Here is a 24,732-nt window from a genome sequence, read left to right as displayed (position 1 = left end):
TGGAATCTTGGTGTCTCATTAGAGTCATTAATTTCCATTAGTCCAATTCTAATTTTTAGGGTTTAATTTTCTTCATTTAGTTTTTGTTTCATTTTTCAATTGTTTAAGTTTACTTTTTGATGAGTTACATTGTTTTTCAAGTTGGTCATTTTATTTTTAAAGGAAGTGATTTCTTTAGCCAATTTTCCATAATTCTTCTGCATAGCTCATTTCTTTTTTCTATTTTTTCTTCTTCTCTTATTTGGTTTTTAAAATTCTTTTCCAGCTCTGCCATGAAACTTTGCATTTGAGACCAATTTAGAAATTCCTTTTCAGGCTTCACATGTAGGCAATTTGTCACTGCTTTCTTCTGAGATGGCATTTTTTTCATCCCTATCTGAAGAGTAGCTTCCTATGGTTAGCACTCTATTTGGTTGTTTTTTTTGTTGGGTTTTTTTTTTGCTCATTTTGATACAGGGAAAACAGTCCCAAGATTTTTTGTGTTGGGGCTGGGAATTCTCCCTGCCTTCTAGATTCCCAGAGTTCTGATCATGCAGCCCTGGTGTTGTCTATGTAGAAGTTTGTTTCTTCCTTTGAGCCCAGACTTTACCTCTGCAAAGATTTGTTCCCAATCTAGTCCTGTCTGCTGCCCTAATGCTCCCAGGGCTCATATTTTGTTTGGGATTGGGAATCTCCCTGCTGATCTTCTATCAAAGTGATTTTCTGAGTTTGAACCTGAGCTACACTGTGGCTAAGAGCCTCCCATTCTTTCTGTTTGACTCCAAAGAGACAGACCTGTACTGAACATCCTCCAGAGTATCTTGAGTTGAGAACTTATTCTGATCTTTTTTTTGATGGATTCTTGTAGCTCTAAGATCTATGTAGGGGTTCATTTAAAGTTGTATTGGAAAAAGCTCTGGGAGCATACCATTTTGCACTGCCATCATGGTTCTGCCCTGGAGGCCCTGTGATCCCTTCTTTTAACTGGAAAACTCCTTCTGAAATCTCCATTTTAAGGAAAATATTCAGGTTAGCAAGGCTCACTCCATTAATCTTCTATGAGATATAGACTCTGACTCTCCCAGTTGCTTTCTCCACCATTTCTCTTGTTTAAGTAAATTCTTCCTCATCTTCCCATCTCTACTTTTCTGTTTCCTTTATTGATAATATTTTTTCCCATCAAATGTAAACTCCTTAAGGATAAGGACTTCATCTTTACTTGTGTTTTATTCCCAGAACTAAGCCTGGTAACTCCCACAAAGATAGTCCATAAAAAATATCTGTTGACTTTGACTTGCCAAGGAAAGATGATGAAAAATACATTAGAATATATGCTTCAGGCTAAATGGATGTATGAGGCCAGAGACTCATGGAATACTAATATTACACCAGTAAATCATAACTACTTTCTTCAACAAGAACTCTAAGAGTTTGAATGAAGTGATCTCTCAGACACCAACAACATTTTATGACCCTGGAAAGTCTACACAAAATAACAGTTTCTACCACATGTAACTTAATAAATCAGCAAAAGTACATGCTTTCCCCTATTACTCAAGCACTTTGTTTTGGACTTCTCATAAAACTCATTTATAAGCTAATATCATTATTTTTCCATCTTCCTGTTAATAACAGATTTTTAACAAACTTTCCTCTAATATTGTGCCCTTAATGTTATTTTCATGTATTTCTTACATTACAGATATGAATTCTCATTTCATGTGAAAGTTCTTTCCAAATTTCACAACACCTTCAAAATTAGTTCCTCTGAATAACAGTGTGGGGGGAAGATATCAAAGTCTATTTGGAACCCAATTGGGGTAAAAAGGAAAATTTCACATATACAATATAGGTACCTATAAAATCTAACCTCCTAAATTTCATGTATCTTATATTATATATTACTTTGCTTTGATTTGTCATTATTCTGCATGGTTGGGAGATTATGGAAGGGAAGGGATAAAGGCAAATCTTTGATACTAGAATAAAAGAAATATAGTTTTGTCCATTTCTTCCTTTTCCCATTTAACACAACAGGTCAGTCAGCATTCATTGAGTACCTTCTATATGCCAGGCACAGTGTTAGGGATACACCTCGAGAAGGTGTATATACCTGACCTTGAGAAGGTCATACAATCTAGTGGGAAAAATAGCAAGCAAACAATTTGTCAATAACAGTCTATAAACAATATAAATAGAAAATAACTAAGAGGGGAAAGCATTGGATTTAAGAGGGATTTGGGAAAGAGTTACTATAGAAGGAAAATCAATCATATAGTCTCAAATAAGAAGGACCCTCACAAGGTCTTTAGTGCAGTCCAAACTGGAATAAGTATCAACAGCATGACAAACAAAATAAATCCTTGTTTAGTCTTTACATGAAGATCTTCACTAAAGGCACATACTCAAAGATGGTTAATGAAAGAAGAAACAGTACCATTTATAACAAAATTTTCATAGAAACTTTCTTTGTGGTAGCAGACAACTATCCACAACATGAGCATCAAATAACTGGATAATCACTGAAAATTTTGCATTACTAATATATTGATGGATTGGAACACATTGCATTAAAAGAAAAGAATAATGTGAGAAATTCAGAGAAACATGGAAAGATCTAAAAGAAATGATAAAGAGGGAGAAAAGAGGCCAAATAAAAAATTCACAAAGTAATTACAATAATTTTTAAAATATTACAATAAATACAATTAACAATCTCAGGTTCAAAGAAAAGAGTTGGATATATACATCCCTCCACTCTCAGTAGAGAAGTGGGAGGGTTATGGAGCTCGTTTCAAGTATAAATTATATTTTGGGTGAGATATATCTAAAAAAATAAATTTTTGGTGAGAAAAAATATGACTTCTGGTGAGGAGAAGCAGATTGTTACTTTGAACTACTCTTCAAAGCAGGAAGAGAAGATGGATGGAGAACCTCCTGAGTACCCATTTTACTTTGAGAGATCTCTTTTTTTTTTTTTGGAAGCTTTTCCTTATATCAAGCCTTATTTCTTAGAAAAACAATTAATTTTGCTGATTCTGCCCCTAGGCTCAATCAGCATAAGTTTATTCACCTCTTCATGTAATAACTCTTCAAATCTTGATATCCACCACCCTGTCACCCTTCTGCTGTACATTCATTCACTAATCTGACTCTTCATGAGCCTATGAATCACAGTGTTCATGGGCTTTCCTCTAAAAGATACTGGAGTGATTTGCCATTTCCTTCTCCAGGAGATTAAGGTAAACAGGAGTTAAACATCTTGCTTAAGGTCACACAACTAATAAGTATCTGAGGCCAAGTCTTCCTGACTCCAAATTGAATGCTTTATTCACTGAGCCATCTAGCTACTGTCACCCTCATATATCCCATCACCTTTTTCTTTTCCAAGTTAACTGTCCCTAATACATTTACAAATTTTCATGACTGGGTTCTAGACCCTTCATTATTGTAGTTGTACTCCTATGAATGATTTTTATTTTGTCAATATCTTCTTTGTTAGCTCTTTTCCAGTAGCAAAGAATTGGAAATTGAGGGGGATCCCCATTAATGAGGAAATGGCTGAATAAGTTGTGGTATATATTTGTAATAGACTGTAAAAATAACTTATATCAAATGATGAGGTGAATTCAGAAAAACATGGAAAGATTTACTTGAACTAATGCAAAGTGAAATGAGTAGAGAACCAGGAGAACATTGTACAGTAAGAATTAACTGTGAATGACAGCTATTTTCAGCAATATGGTGATCTAAGAAATCTGAAAGACTTACAATGAAAAATGTTGTCCATCCCCAGAGAAGAATTGGAGAAATTTGAATACATATCAAAACATACATTTTTAAAACTTTACCTTTCTTGGCCTTTTTTTGTTGATTTGTTTTGGTCTATTTTTCCTTCACAGAATGATTAAAATGTAAATATGTTTTGCATGACTACACTTGTATAACCTAAATCAAACTGCTTACCTTTTCAATGAGGGGTGCAGAGAGGGAGGAAGAATGGGAAAAAATATGAAAATCAAAAATTTAAAAAAACAAATTGTTAAAAATTATTTTTCCATGTAATTGGGTTAACATAAAATACTAAATTAATAATTTTTTAAAATGTGACTGCTAGATTCAGATATTTACAATACATTCATCATTTAATCCTGTTTGAGAACTATGGAAAGTCATTGGAAAATATTGTAGGGAATCAGATCAAAGGAATACTGTAAATCAAAGATAATTTAATGAAATATCAGCATTATTATTGCAACAATATTAGCAATATATCTATACAGGGGTTAAAGTTTATAAAATATTTTCATAAATAGAAGAAGGCACTTCAGATTCCAAGTCCTAAGCCAGGAGCTCTTAACTTGTGGTCCATGAATGTTACAGAAATATATATATTTTTATTTTTTTTTAAAAAATCATATAATTCGAGGCAGCTAGGTGGTACAGTGGTCAGAGCCCTGACCCTGGAGTCAGGAGGACCTGAGGTTCACATCCAGTCTCAGACACTTAATAATTACCTAGCTGTGTGACCTTGAGCAAGTCACTTAACCCCACTGCCTTGCAAAACCCCCCCCAAAAAAATCCTATAATTAACATGCTAAGAAGAGTCTATAGGTTTCAGCAGACTTCCAAAGAGAACTATAACATAAAAAAGGTTATGACACCTACTCATTTCCTCCCATTACTCCATACTATCTCTCAAAACTCATAATAGAATAGGCTATTAACATAATTCAAATGAATTTAGCACCTATTATTGAATGACTAATTCAAGGAAAATATTCTGGAAAGGCAGGAAGATATTCTGGGAAATACAAAAAAAAATAAGTGTTGTTCAGTATTTATATACCAAATAAATGCTAAAGAACGTAAATTAATTTTTGATATCTGGATCTGCCAATATTTTAAAAAAATACAAGCAGGTAAATTTCATGCCTTCATCTGTAAATTTTATTTTTAATTTATATAACTGATTACCTGACCAACTCTCCCAGGATGTTTCAAAGCTAGACCTCCACTGGAAACAGCAGCAGCAACATTTCCTTCTTGATCAACAACTACTGCACCAACTGTATCCAAAGTTCCTGAGTCATTTTCCTACATAATACACAAATACCAAACAATGTAATAAAATAACTAAATGTGATTAGTTCATTAAGATTATACAAATACTTTGCGAAATGTTCACTGACAAAATTAAACCTAAACCACCATTAGGACATTTAGCAACTTCCTAAAAGTAACATTTTAAAGAGGGCATTTAAATACAATTCAAAGTGAAACTTGATTACTATCCAAAAATCCTAAATAATTTAATGTTTTAGTTTTAGTTTAAAAGAACATTAGCCTTAGTATTGGAGAGTAGTATGAAAAACAGTTCATAGAGATTAAAATACAATAGCATATTAAAGTACAAGAAACAATTATTTTGAAGGCAGAGGACATAGGTTCATATTCTGTTTTTGCCATTTTACTGCCTGTAATCTTGATCAAATTATTTTAGGTCTCCAGGTCTCAGTTTTCCAATTTGCAAAATGTAATGTGTGGATTGGACTAGAAAACTTCTGAAGAATTTCCCATTTCTCTAGCTGTGATCCAATAATTATGATCCTATGATCTCAGTTATTGGTAGGGTTAATTAAAATTAAGTATAATTGATATATTGCAACGAACTGCAATAATAATGCAACAAACCATAAAGAAAACCTGAATTTTATCTTAACTGAATTTTCAATTTAACTGAATTGAAACCATATAGTTTAATGAAAATCTTTAACAATATGCTACAATACTAAAATTCTGTTTAAAATATGTAAAATTTTATGTCTCAGTTATAACTAATAGAAATAAAACATGCTATCAATATTTATTCCAGAAAACTGATTTTTAGAGGGTCAGTTATAGAATCTTCCCATCACTTTTTAGCAGATAATAGCAACTATTCATTTATAATTGATAAAAGAACCTTCAAATGTTCAGTCAAGTAGTGATTGAATTAATATCAACAAGCTTTGCAAAAATCCTACAAAAATAAAAGTTATAAGTACTTTTAATGACATTAAAAAATTTTATAATTAGACTAGAGAGGAAAATGGAAAACCTTTCCCTAAAACTTCAAAGAAAGAAAGGAGAAAAATTTTAAAGTCCATGAAAAAATAAGTATTTTTAAATAAAAATTTGACTAAACATATAAGGAGGAATTTTAGTTCTTAAGCACAAAGGGGCAAAAGTATTGTTAAAATAATAAAACTTCCAAATACAGTGATAAAATAATCTTGAGTTTTTTCCTTGCTCAGAAACAGTTAATGTTAACTAAGTAAAAGACTCATTGGTATACTCATAGATAAATATCAGTGGTCCTGGGGCAAACACAAGAAGAAAATTATTAACAAATCAAAGCAAATGAAGCAAGTAATTACTAAACCAGAACATTACATAAGTCTCTAGGTAATCTTAAAACCTGCTCTGACCTCTTTCAAATCATCATAAGATGACTGCTCTTTCTGACTTTTCTTCCATAAGCTGAAGCTATTAAATTTTCAGAAGAAACATAAATTGGATCAAGGCATCCATCTAGTAATTTTAATATTGCTTCTGTGCCCAAGTTTGAAAATGGTTAGTCTATGCAGTCATATAAAACAAACTTAAAACATGATGAGAAACATAATTTTTCTAGCCTTGAACTGTACTAAAAGAATAACTGGTGGGGGAAAGAGGGAAGTGATACAATCTTCATTTCATTTTCTAGCAGGTAGTAGAGATTGATCATAAAATAATTTTTTACTTTCACTTTAAGACATATAATCAGGTTGAACCATGGGAAAGTTCCACCAGCAAAGTCAATATTATAGCCCCAAATTTTTAATGTAGATGAGAAAGTTTTCTGGAACTAGGTTTTCAAGATATTCCTTCTTTGGTATTCTGTAAAGTGATATGAATCCTTACCCTAGTGATCCCCATTTAAAAGGATTTGCAATGATGCTTAAAGGGTCCACACCAAAATTCTTTAATGGTACTTTAATTACTATATAACTGCAAAATACTATGAGTATTACATAAAATTACTTTGAGAATTCATAACTCCTTTCTTGTTTCTTTTTCATGAAAGGACTTTGAAGGAAAAAACCATTGGGCATCACCAACTAACATCTCATTATCCATAGATACAACCATGCTTTGAATACAGAATTCCCTATATGCATGTTTATTGGCTGAGTTTCTTTTTTCATTATTGTTACAGTAGAGAATATTATGGGGGTCATGCTCTTTACCAAAGCCATTTCTGTATGTTACTTCATAATGGACTAACTTTTCTGATAAGTCATAAACCAAAATAAAAATCTTACTACATATGAAAGATCACAGGATAGGTGTAGAGTAAGAAAAGCTATTAGAAATCAAATATTCCCTCCCTATTCCCACCCCATATTGTAGAGGAGGAACCTGAGACACTGAGAGATTAAGTCATTTTCCAAGGACATAAAGGTAGTGACAGAGTCAGGTTCTGAAGCCAAATGTTATGCATCCAGTTTCAGTGCTCTTTCTGGTGCATCACACTGCCTCTTGGGTAAGACTACTTCAGGACTATATACAACTACTAACTAAAAGATAAACAACAAAAAGTGAAAAAGTGGGTCAATATAGATGAACTGTATAATGATGATTTTACTCTAATTCTGTGTGGGGAGATAAAACAACAGAGAAAACAAACAGGAAGGAAGGAATGATGCTCCAAAGGAAGAATGTTGTTCCGAATTAAACTGAATTGTCCAAGTTCTTCAGCACCTGCACAAATCAAAAAAATTTCCTAAAGAAATACTCCACAGACTCATTGCAAAGGAAAAATCTAAGAAAGACAAATTAATATTTAAATAAACATTTTTATGAAGTGCAAAGAAATGAGAGAAATAACAACTTTTTAAAAATTGCAAAAAAACTTGTTTGTATGAGTATGAAATATATTGGTAATGTGAAAATACACAGTGATTTTTCACTATATAAAGACTCTATTCAAATTTTATACTGTGTAAATATAAAAGGTTCACGTACGACATATAAAAAATAACCATGCACATATAAAATATTGCCTAAACATGACTGGAAGGCAAATGCATGAGCCTCTCTCTAGTGACTGTGTACTCAACCTCATATTCAGAGGAAATATAAGTTATAAATAAAATTGTTTTTCTTAAAAACACTATCATGGAAAGAACACTGAAATGGGAACTAAGCAACTCTCAGGTTTTTCCCCCCAGGATTATCCTCAACATTACCTATGACTGGCCACATCACTTACTCTCTCTGAGCCTATTTCACCTTTAAACTGAAGTAATGTATAAGCAGTAAAATATAAAATCAGTATCTCCACTTCCTTTTCCCTCACTCCCTTTCTTAACTCTTCTCTCTGACTTTTGAACTCATGATTCAAGGAAAACTATTTTTTCCCAGAGTTATCTATGACTTCTCAAATGCCAAATCTAATGGCATTTGTTCAAATATCATCCTTTTTTGATATCTCTGCAACTTCTGACACTATCAATTGCTCTTTTCTCATTGCCATTGACATGTCTATTCATTTTCATGATCCTGATTTCTCCTGGTTCTCCTAGAAAGTAACCATTCCTTAATCTCCATTGCTAGATCTTCTTCTGAATTATTTACTATGAATTGTGGTCCAAGGCTCTGTCATAGGTCTTTTTTTCTCTCTTCATACTATATCACTGAGTGGTCTCATCAGCTCTGATGGATTCATTTATTTTTATAAGGCTAATTCTTGGTTTATCTTGAACTGCATATTCTATATATAGATACTTTAAATTCAACATTCAAAATTGTAAGTTATATTTTCTCCAAAACTCTCCTCTCATCTTAACTTTCCTATTACTGTTGAGAGTACCAAAGTCCTCTGAATCACCCTATCAATCTAGGTTTCATCTTCAGTTCCTCACTCTCTCCTTCCTAATTTCACACTTCTCAGTTCTACATATCCCCCTCTCTCCTCTGACACTCCCCTTTGGGTCCTTGTAATCTTGTGCTTGAATTATTTCAATAGTTTCCTGGCTGCCTCAAATCTCTCCCCACTCCAGGTTATCTCAGATGACAAGCTGATCATTGTAAAGGAGAGCATGTCACTTTCCCAACTCAATAAACTTCAGTAGTTCACTAGTATTTCCAGGATTGATGGTTTGGTTTTTGAAGTCCTTCACATTCTGACCCATTCCTATCTTTCCAGGCCCCAAACATCTTTGTTCCTTTCATCTACTCTATTCCACTAACCTCACTGATGTTCCTCAAATAAAACACTTCAAATTCTGATTCTGATAATCTTCATTGGCTGTACTTTTATCCCAGCAGTTTTCTCCCTTTATATTTCTACCTCAGTTTTTTTGACTTCCTTCAGATTCCAAGTAAAATTCATCTGTCTTCAAGAAGCCTTTCCTAGTCCCCCAAAGGTGAATGCTTTCCTTCTAAGATTATCTCTAATTTATATGACTATATTTTATTTGTGGGCAATTGTTTGCATATGTGTGTGTGTGTGTGTGTGTGTGTGTGTGTGTGTGTGTATCTCCCATTAGACCATAAGTTCCATCATGCCAGAATTTTTTGATCTTTTGTTTCTTTTGGGTTTTTTTGCTTATTGTATCTCAAGCACTTAGGAGAGTAACTCAAAAAGGAGGAAATTAAAAATGGTTATAGAATTGACTTTTATTAAAACATACATACACACACATACATACCCTGATTAACCAGACCTTTCTTGACTTTATCCTAGCAATTTGACTAATGTAACTATTTACTTACTAGCAATGCAATTCATAGCTTCACACAACTCCCATTGTTACATATAGATTAAATAAATTTCAAAGTAATAGAATATGAACAATGTAATACAGTGAGACAATATAAAAGTAAATATTATGATAATAAATTTTAAATGATACTATATACATAGAGAGAGAGAGATACACACAACTAAAGATAACTTGAATCAAAAAAGGTGGTGCAAATCATAAATGGTAAAAGTTCATCATGGTTAAGACTTTGCAATTAATTTGCAAAAGCTATCACTAGAGAATATTGACACAAAAACTAATAATTCACCTTGAGGATTATAACCTTTAAGGATATAATCTTTAAGTTTTAGATATCCTAAGCATTTGTCTATACAGGCGATCAACCTTAGTTCCCAATCTCTTTCACAAATAGACTCTGTAAAATTATGTTATTATTAAATTCCACAAGTTTTATCTAAGTCATACAAGATAGAGTACTAAACATTAAATGAATTGAAAAAATGAATAAGATATGATTTACACCAAAAGTTTATAGGGCCTAAGTCACTAACATTTATTCTTTAAATAAAAAGAAAATAACATATTTACAAACATAAAAAAGGATGTTATGAGGCGGCTAGGTGGCGCAGTGGATAAAGCACCGGCCCTAGAGTCAGGAGTACCTGGGTTCAAATCCGGTCTCAGACACTTAATAATTACCTAGCTGTGAGGCCTTGGGCAAGCCACTTAACCCCATATGCCTTACAAAAACCTTAAAAAAAAAGGATGTTATTAAAGTACTTGAGAGTTCCACACCAAGAAAACTTGAAAAGTTGATAATAATCAAAATATTAAATGCTGAAAAGATTCAGTGAAGAACAAAATATTCATACAATACAAGTAGAGTTAAGGATTAGTCTGCACATTTTGAGAAATAATTTGGAATTATACTAGGAAAGTTACTAAGTAGTTCATACCTTCAGAGTCAGCAACTGTGCAAAGAAATCAAAGATAGAGGAACAGAAAACTTAAAATTGCTGTTGTTCAATTGTTCAGTCATGTGCAAATCTTTGTGACCTTGTGGACAATGGCACAATAATGTTGAGCATGATGGGGGGTTTTCCCTTAGCAAAGACACTTAATTGGTTTCCCATTTCCTTCTCTAGTAGTTTAAAGTAAAGAGAAGTTAAGGGTCACACAGGTATTAAGTGTGTGAAGCTATATTTAAACTTAGATCTCCTTGATTTCAGGTCAGTTCTTTATCCAGGGACCAAGATTTTCTATATATATTAAAACATTTATAGGAACACTTTATGTAATCGCAAAAAAAAACCCAGAAACTAAGTGATTAGCCATTGATTGGGCTTAAACAAATTATAGTAAATGAAAGTGAGATAGTATTGTGCCAAAAAGAAAAATACAGAGAAACATGAATAGAGCAGCATGAACAAATAATTCAATAAGAGGTGAACCAAAAGAATAATGTGCATATTGAGCAAATAATGTAAAGAAAAGCCAACTTAAAAGATGTTGAACCTAGCATTTCAACAACCAGTCTTAACTCTGAAAAGGTCTGATTGTTTAAACAAACACTTCTCTAAGTGGAAAAATGATTATCTATAATCATAGAAAAGAGGCATGTAATGTCAAAGAATGTCAGTTGATTTTAAAGTATTTTGTTACAAAGAAATATTTTATTGGGGTAGTACAAGGAAACTTTACACACACATATATATTTAATGTATTCTAGAAATTTGCTAGGAACTAATTTCAGGTTCACTGGTCTATATTTTCCAAATCTTGCTCTCCACTCTTTTCTTTTGTTTTTTGATTTTTATTTAACACAATGGGGCTAAGTGACTTGTCCAAGGTCACATAGCTAGACAATTATTCACTCTCCACTCTTTTGAAAATTGAAATAAAATATGCCTTCCAAACCTATTAGCTAACACTCCATAATCTTTCAAAACTCACTGATAGTAACACAATAATCATGTTTGCTATTCTTTCAGTAGTCAACAAAGTTCTTTACCTTGACCTGTTAAATTGAATTCATTGAGAGAAGTCTGGTAGTAGACACACACACACACAGAATCCCTCACATAGCTCCCTTGAGTATCAACAATTTAACATTAGTCTTTTTCTTTGTTTTTCTTCAAATTGAAACATTAGTCACATTGATAAAGAAAATAGCATAAATAACTGGGAAAATATCAACTGCTCATGGAGAGGCCGAGCTAATATAACAAAAATGACAATTCTACCAAAATTAAACTACTTATTTAGTGCCCTACCATTCAAAATTCAAAAAAAGTTACTGTAATGAGTTAGAAAAAGTTGTAAGTAAATTCATATAGAGAAATAAAAAGTCAAGAATTGGCTAAGATATAGAGTGCTGGATCAGTGGAATAAGGGTAGGTACAAAAGATATAGCAGGAAACCATTACAGTAATCTGCTTTGGGTTTGATAAACCCAAAGAGTCCAGCTTCTGGGATTAAAAACCTCTCTCTTCAATAACAACTATTAGGAAAATTGGAAGTTAGTAAGGCAGAAACTTGGATTAGACCAACATTTCATACCCTATTCCAAGATAAGATCAAAATGGCTACAAGATTGAGACATAAAAGACAATAGTATAAGCAAACTAGATCAAGGAATAGTTTCCCCGTCAGATCTATGGAAAGGGAAGCAGATTATGACCAAGGAGGAGATGGAGAACATCATTAAAAACAAACTAGATAATTTTGATTATACAAATTTAAAAGCTTTTGCACAAACAAAACCACTGTAACCAAGATCAAAAGAAATGTAGTAAATTGGGAAACAATTTTACAACTAGAATTTCTCTCAAAGGACTCATTTCTAAAATATATAGTGAACTGAGTCAAATTTAAAAAAATAAGTCATTCCCCAATTGACAAATGGTCAAAGGATATGCAGAGGCAATTTACAAATGAGGAAATCAAAGCAATCCAAGTCAGATGCAAAATTGCTCTGAATCATTCTTGATTAGAGAAAGGCAAATTAAAGCATTTCTAAGGTACCACCACTCATACCTCTCAGACTGGCCAATAGGACCAGAAAAGACAATGATCAATGCTGGAAGGGATGTGGGAAATCTGGGACACTAATACATTGCTGGTAAAGCTGTGAACTCATTCAACCTTTCTGGAGAGGAATCTAGAATTATGCCTAAAGGGCAATAAAAATGTGCACACCCTTTGATCCAGCAAACCACTACTGGATCTATACCCTGAAGAGATTATGAAAAAGGGTAAAAACATCACTGGTATAAGAATATTCATAGAAGCCCTGTTTGTGGTGGCAAAGAATTGGAAATTGAGTGGATGTCCATCAATTGGGGAATGGCTGAACAAAGTATGGTATATGTATGTTATGGAACACTATTGTTCTATTGGAAACCAGGAGGGATGGGAATTCAGAGAAGCCTGGAAGGATTTGCATGAACTGATGAACAGAACCAGAAGAACATTGTACATCCTAACAGCAACATGGGGGTGATGATCAATCTTGATGTACTTGCTCGTTTCATCAGGGACAATTTTGGGCTGTCTGTGATGGAGAATACCATCTGTATCCAGAGAAAGAATTGTAGAGTTTGAACAAAGACCAAAGACTATTACCTTTTTTTAAAAAAAAAGTATCTTATTATGTAATTTTTCTATCTCATATTTTATTTTTTCCTTAAGGATATATTAGGTTTTTGCAAGGCAAACAAGGTTAAGTGGCTTGCCCAAGGTCACACAGCTAGGTAATTATTAAGTGTCTGAGGCCAGATTTGAACTCAGGTACTCCTGACTCCAGGGCTGGTGCTCTATCCACTGTGCCACCTAGTTGTCCAGATTCAATTTTTTTTATTAAACTATTTTATTTTTTAAGTCAATGGGGTTAAGTGACTTTCCCGAAGTCACAGAGCTAGACAAGTAGGTGGCACAGGATTTTAATTCAGGTCCTCCTGACTCCAGGTCTGGTGCTCTATCCACTGTGTCATTTAGCTGCCCTTCAACACATTCAATTTTGATCAATGTATAGTATGGAAACAAGGTAAAAACTATAAGATTGCCTTCTGTGGGGGATGGGGGGAGGGAAGTGAGATGGGGGGAAATTGTAAAATTCAAAAAAACAATTAAAAAAAGAAAAATAACAAAATTACAGGTGAAGAATTCTGCTTTCTCTTTACCAGTTATTACAGTTTCTACACTTGCAATTCAATGAACTCCAATGACTTCCTAATGCCTCTATGATCAAATATAAAGCCTTTACAACATTCCCCTTTCTAACTTTCCAGTCTTTCTTATACCTTATTCTATACTTTGCAATACAGTGACACTGGCCTCCTTGTGTTACTCCCTCAAGATATTTTATCTTCTGACTTCATTTTCAGTCACTGTACCTTATACCTAAAATGCTCTCTCCTCTCCTGTCCCCTGAATTTCTTGAATTCCTTCAAGGCATAACTAAACTTCTATCTAGCTCTATATCTGTATTTCCACATGATATTGCCTCCAAATTACCAATATATCTAATTTGTTCATAGTTGTATGCAGGTTCTCTTCCCCAAAAGAGTATGAGTTTCTTGAGAAAAGGGACTTTGTTTTTTCTCTTTCTTGTTATCCCTAGCAATTAGCATGATGCTTAGTACAAAACTGGCACTTAATTAAATGCCTTCTAATTTGACTAGATATTTGCCTAAACTCAATTTGTACCAAATGAGTTTCCACTTTTCTCAGAAGATCTTGTCAAAAACTCAATCATTCCATAAATAAATTATAGTAGTGGGCTTATCAAACACTGTGGTACTTTAAAAAATTATTTCTGTTTCTTATTTAATATCATCTACAAGCTTAAGTGATATAGCATTAGGACCAGGGTAAAGTCAACATGTGTCCAAATAGTACCTCAGAGACTTAGAACCTAAGTGAATATCAGGCAATTCACCTGGTCTCAGTTTCCTCAAAAGTAAAATCAGAAACTGCCTTACTCAGAGGGTTGTTGTAAGAACAAATGAGACAACTTTAAAGCATTTTGCAAAACTGAAAGTATTTTAGTTTTTAAATAGTTACCAATAATCTTCAAATAATTGATGAATTCTGCTTTTATAATGTGCTTTGAGGTCTTATAACATTAAACATTCTTATTTCAGACTTATTCTTTAATATTTCCCTTAGTATAGAATATGTGTTCTATTTCCAAATAAATTTGGTTACCACTTTGTCTACAGTCATAAAATATACCTTTAGTAAGTTGATTGGTAGAGCATTATATCTTATTAAAATAAAATCTAAGCTAATTTGAAAATATCTAAGTTGGTTAATGAATTTCACCTGAATCCAAAACATAATACCACTATTTTCTTCTAAAAAGAATAATTTTAATGTACTTTCACTATTGAAAACATCCCATTACTCCAAGAATGACTGACTTCCCCCAGGAGTCTAGAAGTTGGAATGCTATACCTAAAATCAGGAAGCAAAAATATAAATTATTATTCTTATACTTATTGTGTGACCCATGGTAGTTCACAACTTCTTTCAGCTCCTGTTTCCCAAATTCTAAAATCTGGAATAACAATAATAGCACCTACCTTCTAGGATTGCTATAAAATACATGCATTTCTTATAAATCTTTAAGCACCATGTATTAGCTATCAATGTTCTTTCATTTTAAACCCAAGGAATTCTACCTTTCTTTCCTTTCAATACTTTGAAATATTTTCTTTTAAAATACAGGGCACTTCCCAGACATTCTCAAATCTCCTTTCATTATACCTCAAATCTTAAGACTTAGTAAATTCCACTCTTATGCTTCTCATCATTCCACCCAAATAAATGGTTTCCCTTGTCAGTGAAAATCAAATGCAAATAAGAATTCCAGTGTAGTTCCTTCTACTTTGTGAAGGATGAAATTATCATTGGCAAAATCATTGAGTCTTCTACTTTGGGCAGAATGTTCTCCACAGTAGATGTCTAAATAACTGAAGTCCCTAATTTTTTATTTTTTCATGTGGTCATGATAGACTTTATATTGATGCCCATATAGATTTCTGACAACATAGGTTTTAATGCTGGAAATTTGTTAGAGAAGTAAAGGGATATTTTGCTTCATGTGTAATTTTCAGGAACTATACTCCTATTCTTAGTGAATATTCAAAGTCATTTTCTTCCTTTCTCCTTACTTTTCATTTTAAAGACCTTATATATAATTATTTAGAGGTCATTATAATTGAAATGTCCTATGATTCTGTCACTTCTTAGAAACATGTCCTGGCAAAAGAATAGATATTACTGATTATTATCAGGTTTAAGAAAAATAAAATCATCAAAACTTTTTAACAAGAAGTCACAAATGACCACTACTTGTGTTCTTTTGGCCTTTACTCTATTATCACTTGCCTGATTATACCTGTAGGTCTATAACATCATTTCTTCAAGTGCAAAAGTTCCCTTCCCTTCTACAGGAAATCTTATTTATTTCTTATTTCCAAGTACTCAGGGGTCATTCTTCTTCTTCCCTTTTTTCCTCTAAGTGATATTTCTCAAATCCCTCATCTTTAGATAAGGATAAAATTTTTTATTCAAATTTTTTCTTCATTTTCGCATGAAAACATCTTTCATAATTTAAAAAGTCATATACATATATATGTATATGTTCTTTGAAGCATTTCCAAAGTCTCTTTATCTTCTTTCCTAGAAGGATGCTGTGTCTGAATTTTGTATGAAGATAAGACTCGTCCATAGCAGAAATTAGAATACTGTACATTAGTTGCTGTAAAACTCACCCTCTTCTCCATGTTTACAGGAAAACTGATCTTTGGTCCTAGTCTTTTTTTTACTAACAAATGCTATGGGGAATTACTATGGCAAACTACTTGACTGAGTTGGCACAAACCTTCTTGTCTCTTTAATAGCTAAAATCTTGACTACTCTATTACCTGTTCTTACCATGTATTACCATAATCTCTTATCAACTCCTATTTAAATTCTCCTTTTATTCCAGTTCAAATTATTTTCCCAATTTCTTTATCTTTTACAATCCTCACATTAATCTATCAATTCATGGCTAACTGGATGGACATCTGATCACATTTTTATTAACAAGTCAAATAAATGTTTATAGGCAGCATATAAACCAATTCTTAATATATTTTTGCCCACTTTCTGTCATTGTTTTGAGAGATATGAAGAGAGAAATAAAGAACTAAGAACTATTTTAAAATTGTGTTATGAACAAAAAAATCATTCACCATGTGACCAAATGACTCTTTCCATACATAACTGGGTTGGTCTTTGAAAACTAGGTCCAATCTATTGATGGGCAATACTCACATCATTTTCAGGACAGTAAAACCTAACAGGATTTATATTTATCTAGCATTAAGACTTTGAGATTCTTGCATCACTTTCACACTATACTGAAGCATTAAAACAAAAGAGTTTTGTCTGACCATCCACATTGATAAGTGCTCAATGAATTCAAATGAACAACATAATTGTATACACAGTGAATATTTTGGAACTATATAGTTCTATTATAACTGGCAGTTTTGGTAGTTCACTACTAAACCAACTAAGCCAATATTCCAAACAATCATAATCATAAATGTGACTCTTCAAATGGTTTTATAGAATGGAGACAAATTTGGGTTCTCAGAAGCTATGTCAGTAAAGTATAGTCTCTGCCAGCAGCTACCAACTTGAGAAGGCATCAAGTCTGGCACTGGCAATAAACTATAGTCACTGACCCAAAGCCAGGTGATCTAAGTACAGAGACACATCACCAGTAGCCTCTCCACTAGGTGCTAATTTCTGTGACAATATAAGCCAAGAGAAAAAAGAAAAGAAAAAAATCAAATAGCCCTCAGTCATATGGAATGCCTTTCTACTTCTGACCTTCCATGACAGTAGCAAAGTTTTGAAAAATGGGGTAGAGGGTGTTGAGAGTCACACAATTTTTAGGTGATCTATAAATATTAATTTAAGTGATGGTATTCTGGTTGCTAGTTACTTATTCAAAAGCCAGAGATTAGATACAAAAGGGGAAAAAAAAGATAAAGCAAACTTGGATAGCTGAAAGTAAATAAGGAGAATATCTGGAGAGGGAAAGATAAATTAATCTTCTTTGATGTGTTGATTTCGAGGCAGTTTCTAGATATCAAGTTGGAAATATCTAATAGGGATTTGGTGATTGATGTGAGACTGAAGTTCAAGAGTTCAAGAGAGAGGCAAGGAATTATAAATAAAAAAAATTACCTTGGATTTCTTTTATATATACTATATAACAGAATGCAAACTTCATGAGGTCTCATTCTGCTTCAATGTCGCCTTTGTATCCAAAGCAGCTAGTATAGTAACAGACATAGGGAAGGCACTTAATAAACACTTGATTAATGATGTTTGAGGAAATAAATCATATCTACATTGATATGTTCACTATGAAAAGAATCATAAAGATAAGGATGCTACAATGAAAGGATAGTTTACATGTTCTCACTTGCAAAGTGCAAAATTGGAAGATTTCTTTTCATAATACATCCAAATACAACAGAAAACAGTTCCTTAGTCAACTCATCTTGCAATGTTCATATTGACTATAAGCAAAAAATCAGCTAGGTGGTTCAGTGGATAAAGTGCTGAACTTGGATTCAGGAAGACAAGTTCAAATTCAGTTTCAAACACTTAATTATGTGACCCTTGGAAAGTCACTTAACCTCTATGTGCCTCCATTTCCTCAAATCTAAAATGGACATCATAATAGCAACTACTTCCTAGTTGTGAGGATCAAATAAGATAATAGTTGTACAGTATTTAGCATGCTGCCTGGAACATAGTAGATATTTTATAATGCTAGATAACATTTGTTATTTATTATATCATTATAAGAGCAATAATAATAATTTGCATATACATATTAATTTTGAAATTTGGAAAGATAAAGATATTTTATGAAGAAATTCAGCAAGGTCTTCCAATTTCAAATATACTGATATTCCAGGGGGCAACTGAGCATAAGAGTACATTGCAAAAAAATAGATTAAGCAATGAAAGAAGTCAAATCTAATCAAGATCTTAATAACTATATGGGGATGTGATAAATATAGTGAGTACTACTACCACTAAATTTCCAAATTAGTTCCTCATTTGCCAGAAGCCTCTTGAAAAATTTCTAATTTCTAAATTAGTCTCCTGTTATATTTGATCATAGACTGATTAGAGTGATGATCAAAATCAAGACCCAATTAGAAGAAAAAATAAAATAACAAAAAGATCCAATAATAAGATGCTTCCAAACTAACCTACTGAAACAAGCTACTGATATATATACTGAAAAATGGCTAAGACAAAGATAATCACTTGAATAATCATAACTTCCTTTATAAGGTATAAAGTCAGTATCTGATTAAGTGAGGCCAAGATGGTGAAATAACAAGACGAAGAACAAGTCTCCCAAATAGAACTAGAAAATACTAATGTTCTCATCTGGAAACCCAAGTGAAAAATCATAAACCATTTTTTTCAAATTGGGTGCCCCAGGGACACAGAGAAGTTTGAAGACACTATGAATGGGTTCTTACCAAAAAAAGATACTTTGCAGCATTATAGTGGAAGGAGAAGCTGTGCACCATGATGAGAAGAACCTAAGACAAAAGAGATGGGCTTAAACTTGTACAATATACAAGAATGACAAAAGAGATGGGCTTAAACTTGTACAACATATAAGAATGGGTGCCAAATGATAGCCTAGTTGCTCACTACTGAGTTTCAAGTCAGAGATTCAGGATATACTAAAGAGTCATCTCTACCTCAACCTCTACATCATGCCTCACAGTTGCAAGTGCTAGTTTGTGTACTGAAAAGAAAAAAAAATAGAATCAAGCATATTAGTATGTGGCTCTGGACTCAGGAATGATATAGGGTCTCAGTTCCAATTGATAGTCCCATCTGATTCCCATAGCAAAGTAACCAGGGCAAAAATCCCAGGACAAAAGTGACTCAATAGTTCTGTAATTCAGAATCTGCAGAGTTTCCCAGGTGGCTGAGAGTGGTGGAGTCCAGTAAGTCTATTTCAACTCCTATATAATAATATTTTGCTAAATCCTTAGTTTTTAAGCCAATGTCCTTTGCCTTCTGGAATATTGTATTCTAGGCTATTTCTTTTTAGCTGTATCTGCTAAATGATGTCTGCCCATTGTGTATATTTCTTGTGCCAAGTTGCTAATTCCTTTTCCATTTATTTTTTTCCTCTTGCATTTTTAATCCATTCATAAAAAGTTTTTAAAACTCTTTAAAAAATTTATTTCATTCAGGAATTCTGGTTGGAATTGTGCCCAGTTTAGCTTTTTCTGTGAGATTTATCTTAAAAATGTTTTGGAGACATTCTTTAATACTGACTTTGTATCTTGATCTTGCATCTTGTCACTGTAATAGTTTTTATATGGTGTGATTATTATTATTTGCTCATTCTTTTAGTTTCATTCCTGATTTTGAAATTAATTTGTTTAGATTTCTGTATACCTGTGGAGAGAATGTCTGGATTGACTTGATGCTAGGGAGCACAGTTTCTCATTGCTGCTCTCTTGTTAGTAGTAAATCTTGTGTTATTCAAGGATCTCAGAGACAACTTATGCTGGGGACCTGCAGTCTTTAAACTCATTCTAAATGGGAGAAAAGTTGAACTATTGCCTCCCTGGTCTGTAACACTTATGAACTGATCAGCCCCTCAGGTGGCTGATCATCCAAGTGAAGGATAAGTTTATTCAGTTGGCCTCTGCTGAGAATCTTGCCAGCAATGACTAGGAGAGAGAAACCTCTGTGACTGTCACAAGACAACTTATTCCCTTTACCTTTAGAGAGATAGACAATGGAGGCATTATTGAACTCCTGGAGAAAACCTCCTCTTACTATATAATCCAGAAAATTTCTTTCAGCTTCTGTCTTGATCAATGGACCTTCTTTTTGGAAATCTCAGATACAAAAGAATAAGGACAAAGTGCTTTAGCACACAAGAGAAGACTAATAGCATTCAAAACCTCTTGTTCAAACCTCTTGTTTTGTTAGAGAGGGACTGACTTCAACCTGATGTATACAGTCAATAGTTTCAGCATTGAGAACATTATGCAAATTTCAGTCCATCTCTCCAGGATCATATTCTTATTCCTAATCAATATGACTCCAAAAACATTGAATAGATAATATAAATCATAGGTCTTTGGACCTAAAAAATGCTTTGGATTGTTACTATCAGCATAAAACTGAATTGCAAACACCTAAGTCCAGAATCCTTACATCTCTGATCTTCACTTGCATGTTACTTTTGAATTAAATACTGCCAGGGCAGTTAGGTGGCACAGTGGATAGAGCACCAGCCCTGGAGTACCTAAATTCAAATCTGGCCTCAGACACTTAATAATTACCTAGCTGTGTGGCCTTGCCACTTAACCCTATTTGCCTTGCAAAAACCTTAAAAAAAAAAAAGAACTAAATACTGTCTTCTTACAGCAGGATAAATTATCCTGATGGTAAACCCTGTGGAGTTCTCATTTTTTATTTAGTAGTTTCTAAATTCTTCCATCATTTTTTCACACCAATCTGGATGTTTGTGAACATTCTGGAAAGGTGAATAAATGCAGTGTTGTACACCAAATCTCTGAAAGTTTCCATTCCTTTTCTGCTCCAATCATATGTTGGCACAGCTTTCCCACCAAATTAGCAATAAACTGTTTCCACTTAGAGGAAGCACTCTAATCTGTTCACATCATATATTCTGGTACTTGTTTTGCCATTAGGGATGTCACTTTTTTAAGTGTGAATATTCATCTTGAAGATAAGTCATGTCAGAACCCTGCACTACATATCTCTTTCATTATTCTCACATCCTATCTGTCTCTTCTCCTTACAATAAAATAGCCAATGTTTGCAACAAGTGTGTGTACATGAAGTTTTGTGGTATTTAGGTAAATGGAAGACAGTTTTGGTGATGAGAAGTACAAATTAGCAAGTGATGTTATGCTGATGTTGTTTCCAAATCCATTTCTTCTGAGGACTCCCTGCTACATCTAGTATTCTATGCCTACTCTTATAAAAAAGTCAACCAAAATTATAAGCTTTTCCTCTTTTGGCACATTGATGATGAGTGTTTTGAAATCTTCATTAAATATTTCTTTAAGCTTATCATGGTCCAACATAGTAAGAACATATGCACTGATGATAGTAGTATGGCACTTTCCTGCAAGTAGCATTGTCAAGACACTGTCATTCACTCCTTTTGCAAAGCATACAAATTTGTTGACTAGATATTTTGATTGTAAAAACTATGCTACCTTTTCAGCATTCTCAATCACTGTGGCCAGTACAAAGAAGATGAATCCAGTTCCAACTTCAGTAAATTAGCATTTATGTATGAGGCATTTTTGTTCATAATCTCATACCTGCTTCAAACAGAAAATAAATGAAATGAAAAAAATTTAAAAATCATTAGACTACTTAAAAGTCATCAACAACAACAAAATATAAATATATATCATATAGACAAGTAAACATGTATTTGAAAAAGGTTATGACAAAGCTGGTACAAGATTATGAACAAAAACACATCACAAAACCACTAAATAACTTTGCAAGAAGTATGGTATGAGTCAAATTTTTAATTTTAATTTTAATGATATTATTGAGTTAGAGAATGGTAAATTGTATGGCAAGCAGCTATGACTCGAAAAGAGTAATGTTCTGGGAATCAAATGAAATAATGTATGAAAAAAGACACTGTAGATTTTAAGTGTGATAGAAATGTCAGCTGCTGCTAATACTGAAGTCAAAATTATTTTATTACGTTTCAGCATTTTTATATTATATATATTATATATTATAATATATATTATATAATTATAATAATATTATATATTATATCAGTATTACATTTCAATATTTCAGTATTTTCAGTATTCAGAGTGTTAGAGTATCCAGCAAAGAATTCCATCATAGGGATACAACCTCCAAAGTCAATATAGTCAAAAAGGGGAAGGGAAAAAAGTTGTATCTCCCCACAAACACCCAATAATATCTATAAATATACTATCAAATAGCCAAATAAGGGGAACCACCTGTAGCTACTTAAAAAGAGAGGTACACATAGGAACTGATGGAATCCTACTGTAAGCTGAAACATACCACCAATAAGGTCTCGGGAAACTGAAGTAGGAAGTGACCACAGGCCATAAGTCAATCATGTCCTCTAGGGAGGGGAACACCAAGAACATGATGGCAGGAAAAGTTCAGCACCCAGAAACCTCAATGGAAGCCCAATGGGGGAGCAGTCAAGTTTAGTCCAGCACCAGCAGAAAAGCCTCAGGCAGAGCCTATGGATGGAAGCAATCTTGAAGTCCTACGGCAAGAAGGAGCCCTACCATAGGAGTGATTCCAATAGGCTCAAAGTCCAACTATGGAGGTGGGGAGAGGACTGAAGGAAAAGTCTAAGACAGGCAAAAGGAAGTCTGAAGTTATCGTAGAGCATGTTGCATAAGATCCTAATGTGTTGCATAAGATCCTAATGTGGCCAGCACACTCAAAGACCCCATTTGGATGTGTAGAAACAAAGCCTAATTCCAAGCAGAGACTCCTCAATTTAAGACACTAAGTAAAGCTAGTGAGATGAGAAAATCATGGAAAACACTCAATGAGGAAGTACTTTTCAACTTAGAAACATTCAGAGGGTAAATCTAGAGGAAAAGACTGATCTTAAAACAAGTCTAATTAAAAACCTGGAGAACAAAATGTTCTAACCACAAAGACTAACAATTTCTCTGAAAGAAATGAAGCAAGAGATACAAAATGAAATAGCTAGGAAGGAATGAATGGTAAGAACTAACACCTTAAAAGAGATGATGGAGGGGCAGGTAGGTGGTACAGTGGATGGAGCACCAGTCCTGGAGTCAGGAGGACCCAAGTTCATAATTACCTAGCTGTGTGACCTTAGGCAAGTCACTTAACCCCATTGCCTTTCAAAAAAAAAACAAACAAAAAAGAGATAATGGAAAACCACATCTAAGAACTGAATGCCTTCAAAATTAGAACAAGGCAAACAAAATTTGACAATGGAAAAACTGAAGGAAAATCATAAAATTGAAAGAAGTACAAGAAAAACAAAGAAAGGTGAAAATAAATTAAACTGGAAAAAAAGTTAAGAGATCATTGAGGAATATGACCATCACATTTCAAGAAATGATAAATGAAAACTTCTCAGAACTTAGAATGAAAGGACAAAGTAAAAATAGAATCCATTCCTGTGAGAAAGTTCAAAAAGAAAACTCCCATAAATATCATAACCAAAACCCAGAAATATCATATATAAGAAAATATGTAAGTCACAAAGAAGAGTCTAAATATCAAGGAGTACAGTAAAGGTCACAAAAGATTTGATAGCTGCCACCATAGAAAGCCTGAAAAATAATAATAAAATATATGAAAAAATAACAAGAACAACATATCTTGCAAAACTAAATATAAACAAAATGGGGGGAAGAATTTTTTTTAAATGACAAAGAGAATTTCTAAGCATTCCTGATGAAAAGGTCAAAACTGAGTGGAAATATCAAAAAAAGAAATGGAGGAGTCAAGAGAAAAAACAGTAAGTTGTAGATGTGTTTAATTAAAAAGGAATATGTCAGAATGCATTTTTACATGAAAATAGAAGAATAAGAAACAAATGTCTTCTCAGAACTCTAATATCTTTAAGGGTCAAACAAGTTGTTTGGGGTTTTTTTTAGTTCTTTAACTTAAAAAGGCTACAAGTCAAGACCAAAGTAGAGAGTGTTAGTATATGATCTTCTGTTTGCAGATAATTGTACATTCAATGCAGCCTCTGAAGGTCAGATGCAAAGTATAGATCGATCTCTACTGCTTGGACTAATTTAGGTCTAACAATTAACACCAAGAAAACAAAGGTGCTCTATCAGCCAGGACCACA

At 33.2% G+C, this 24,732-nt stretch overlaps 1 protein-coding gene across 8 annotated transcripts in view; it reads right to left on the bottom strand.

Annotated features, from left to right (window-relative positions):
* TASP1 (taspase 1) overlaps positions 1 to 24,732 on the bottom strand; it is a 304,860-nt gene that overhangs the window by 151,894 nt on the left and 128,234 nt on the right. For 7 of the 8 annotated variants that reach the window (XM_074209426.1, XM_074209433.1, XM_074209429.1 and 4 more), the window contains 2 exons: positions 19,346 to 19,408; positions 4,957 to 5,076 (listed from right to left, as the gene is read on the bottom strand). In XM_074209426.1, the coding sequence (XP_074065527.1) occupies positions 4,957 to 5,076; positions 19,346 to 19,408 (183 nt within the window). The remainder of the gene's footprint in view (positions 1 to 4,956; positions 5,077 to 19,345; positions 19,409 to 24,732) is intronic. The other variant, XM_074209427.1, reaches the window with a different exon arrangement.

This window comes from Macrotis lagotis, chromosome 1 (genome assembly GCF_037893015.1).
Source record: "Macrotis lagotis isolate mMagLag1 chromosome 1, bilby.v1.9.chrom.fasta, whole genome shotgun sequence".
Lineage (NCBI taxonomy): Eukaryota > Metazoa > Chordata > Mammalia > Peramelemorphia > Peramelidae > Macrotis > Macrotis lagotis.
Note: the sequence above shows the minus strand (reverse complement) of the source record. Positions and strands in the feature narration are given on the sequence as shown.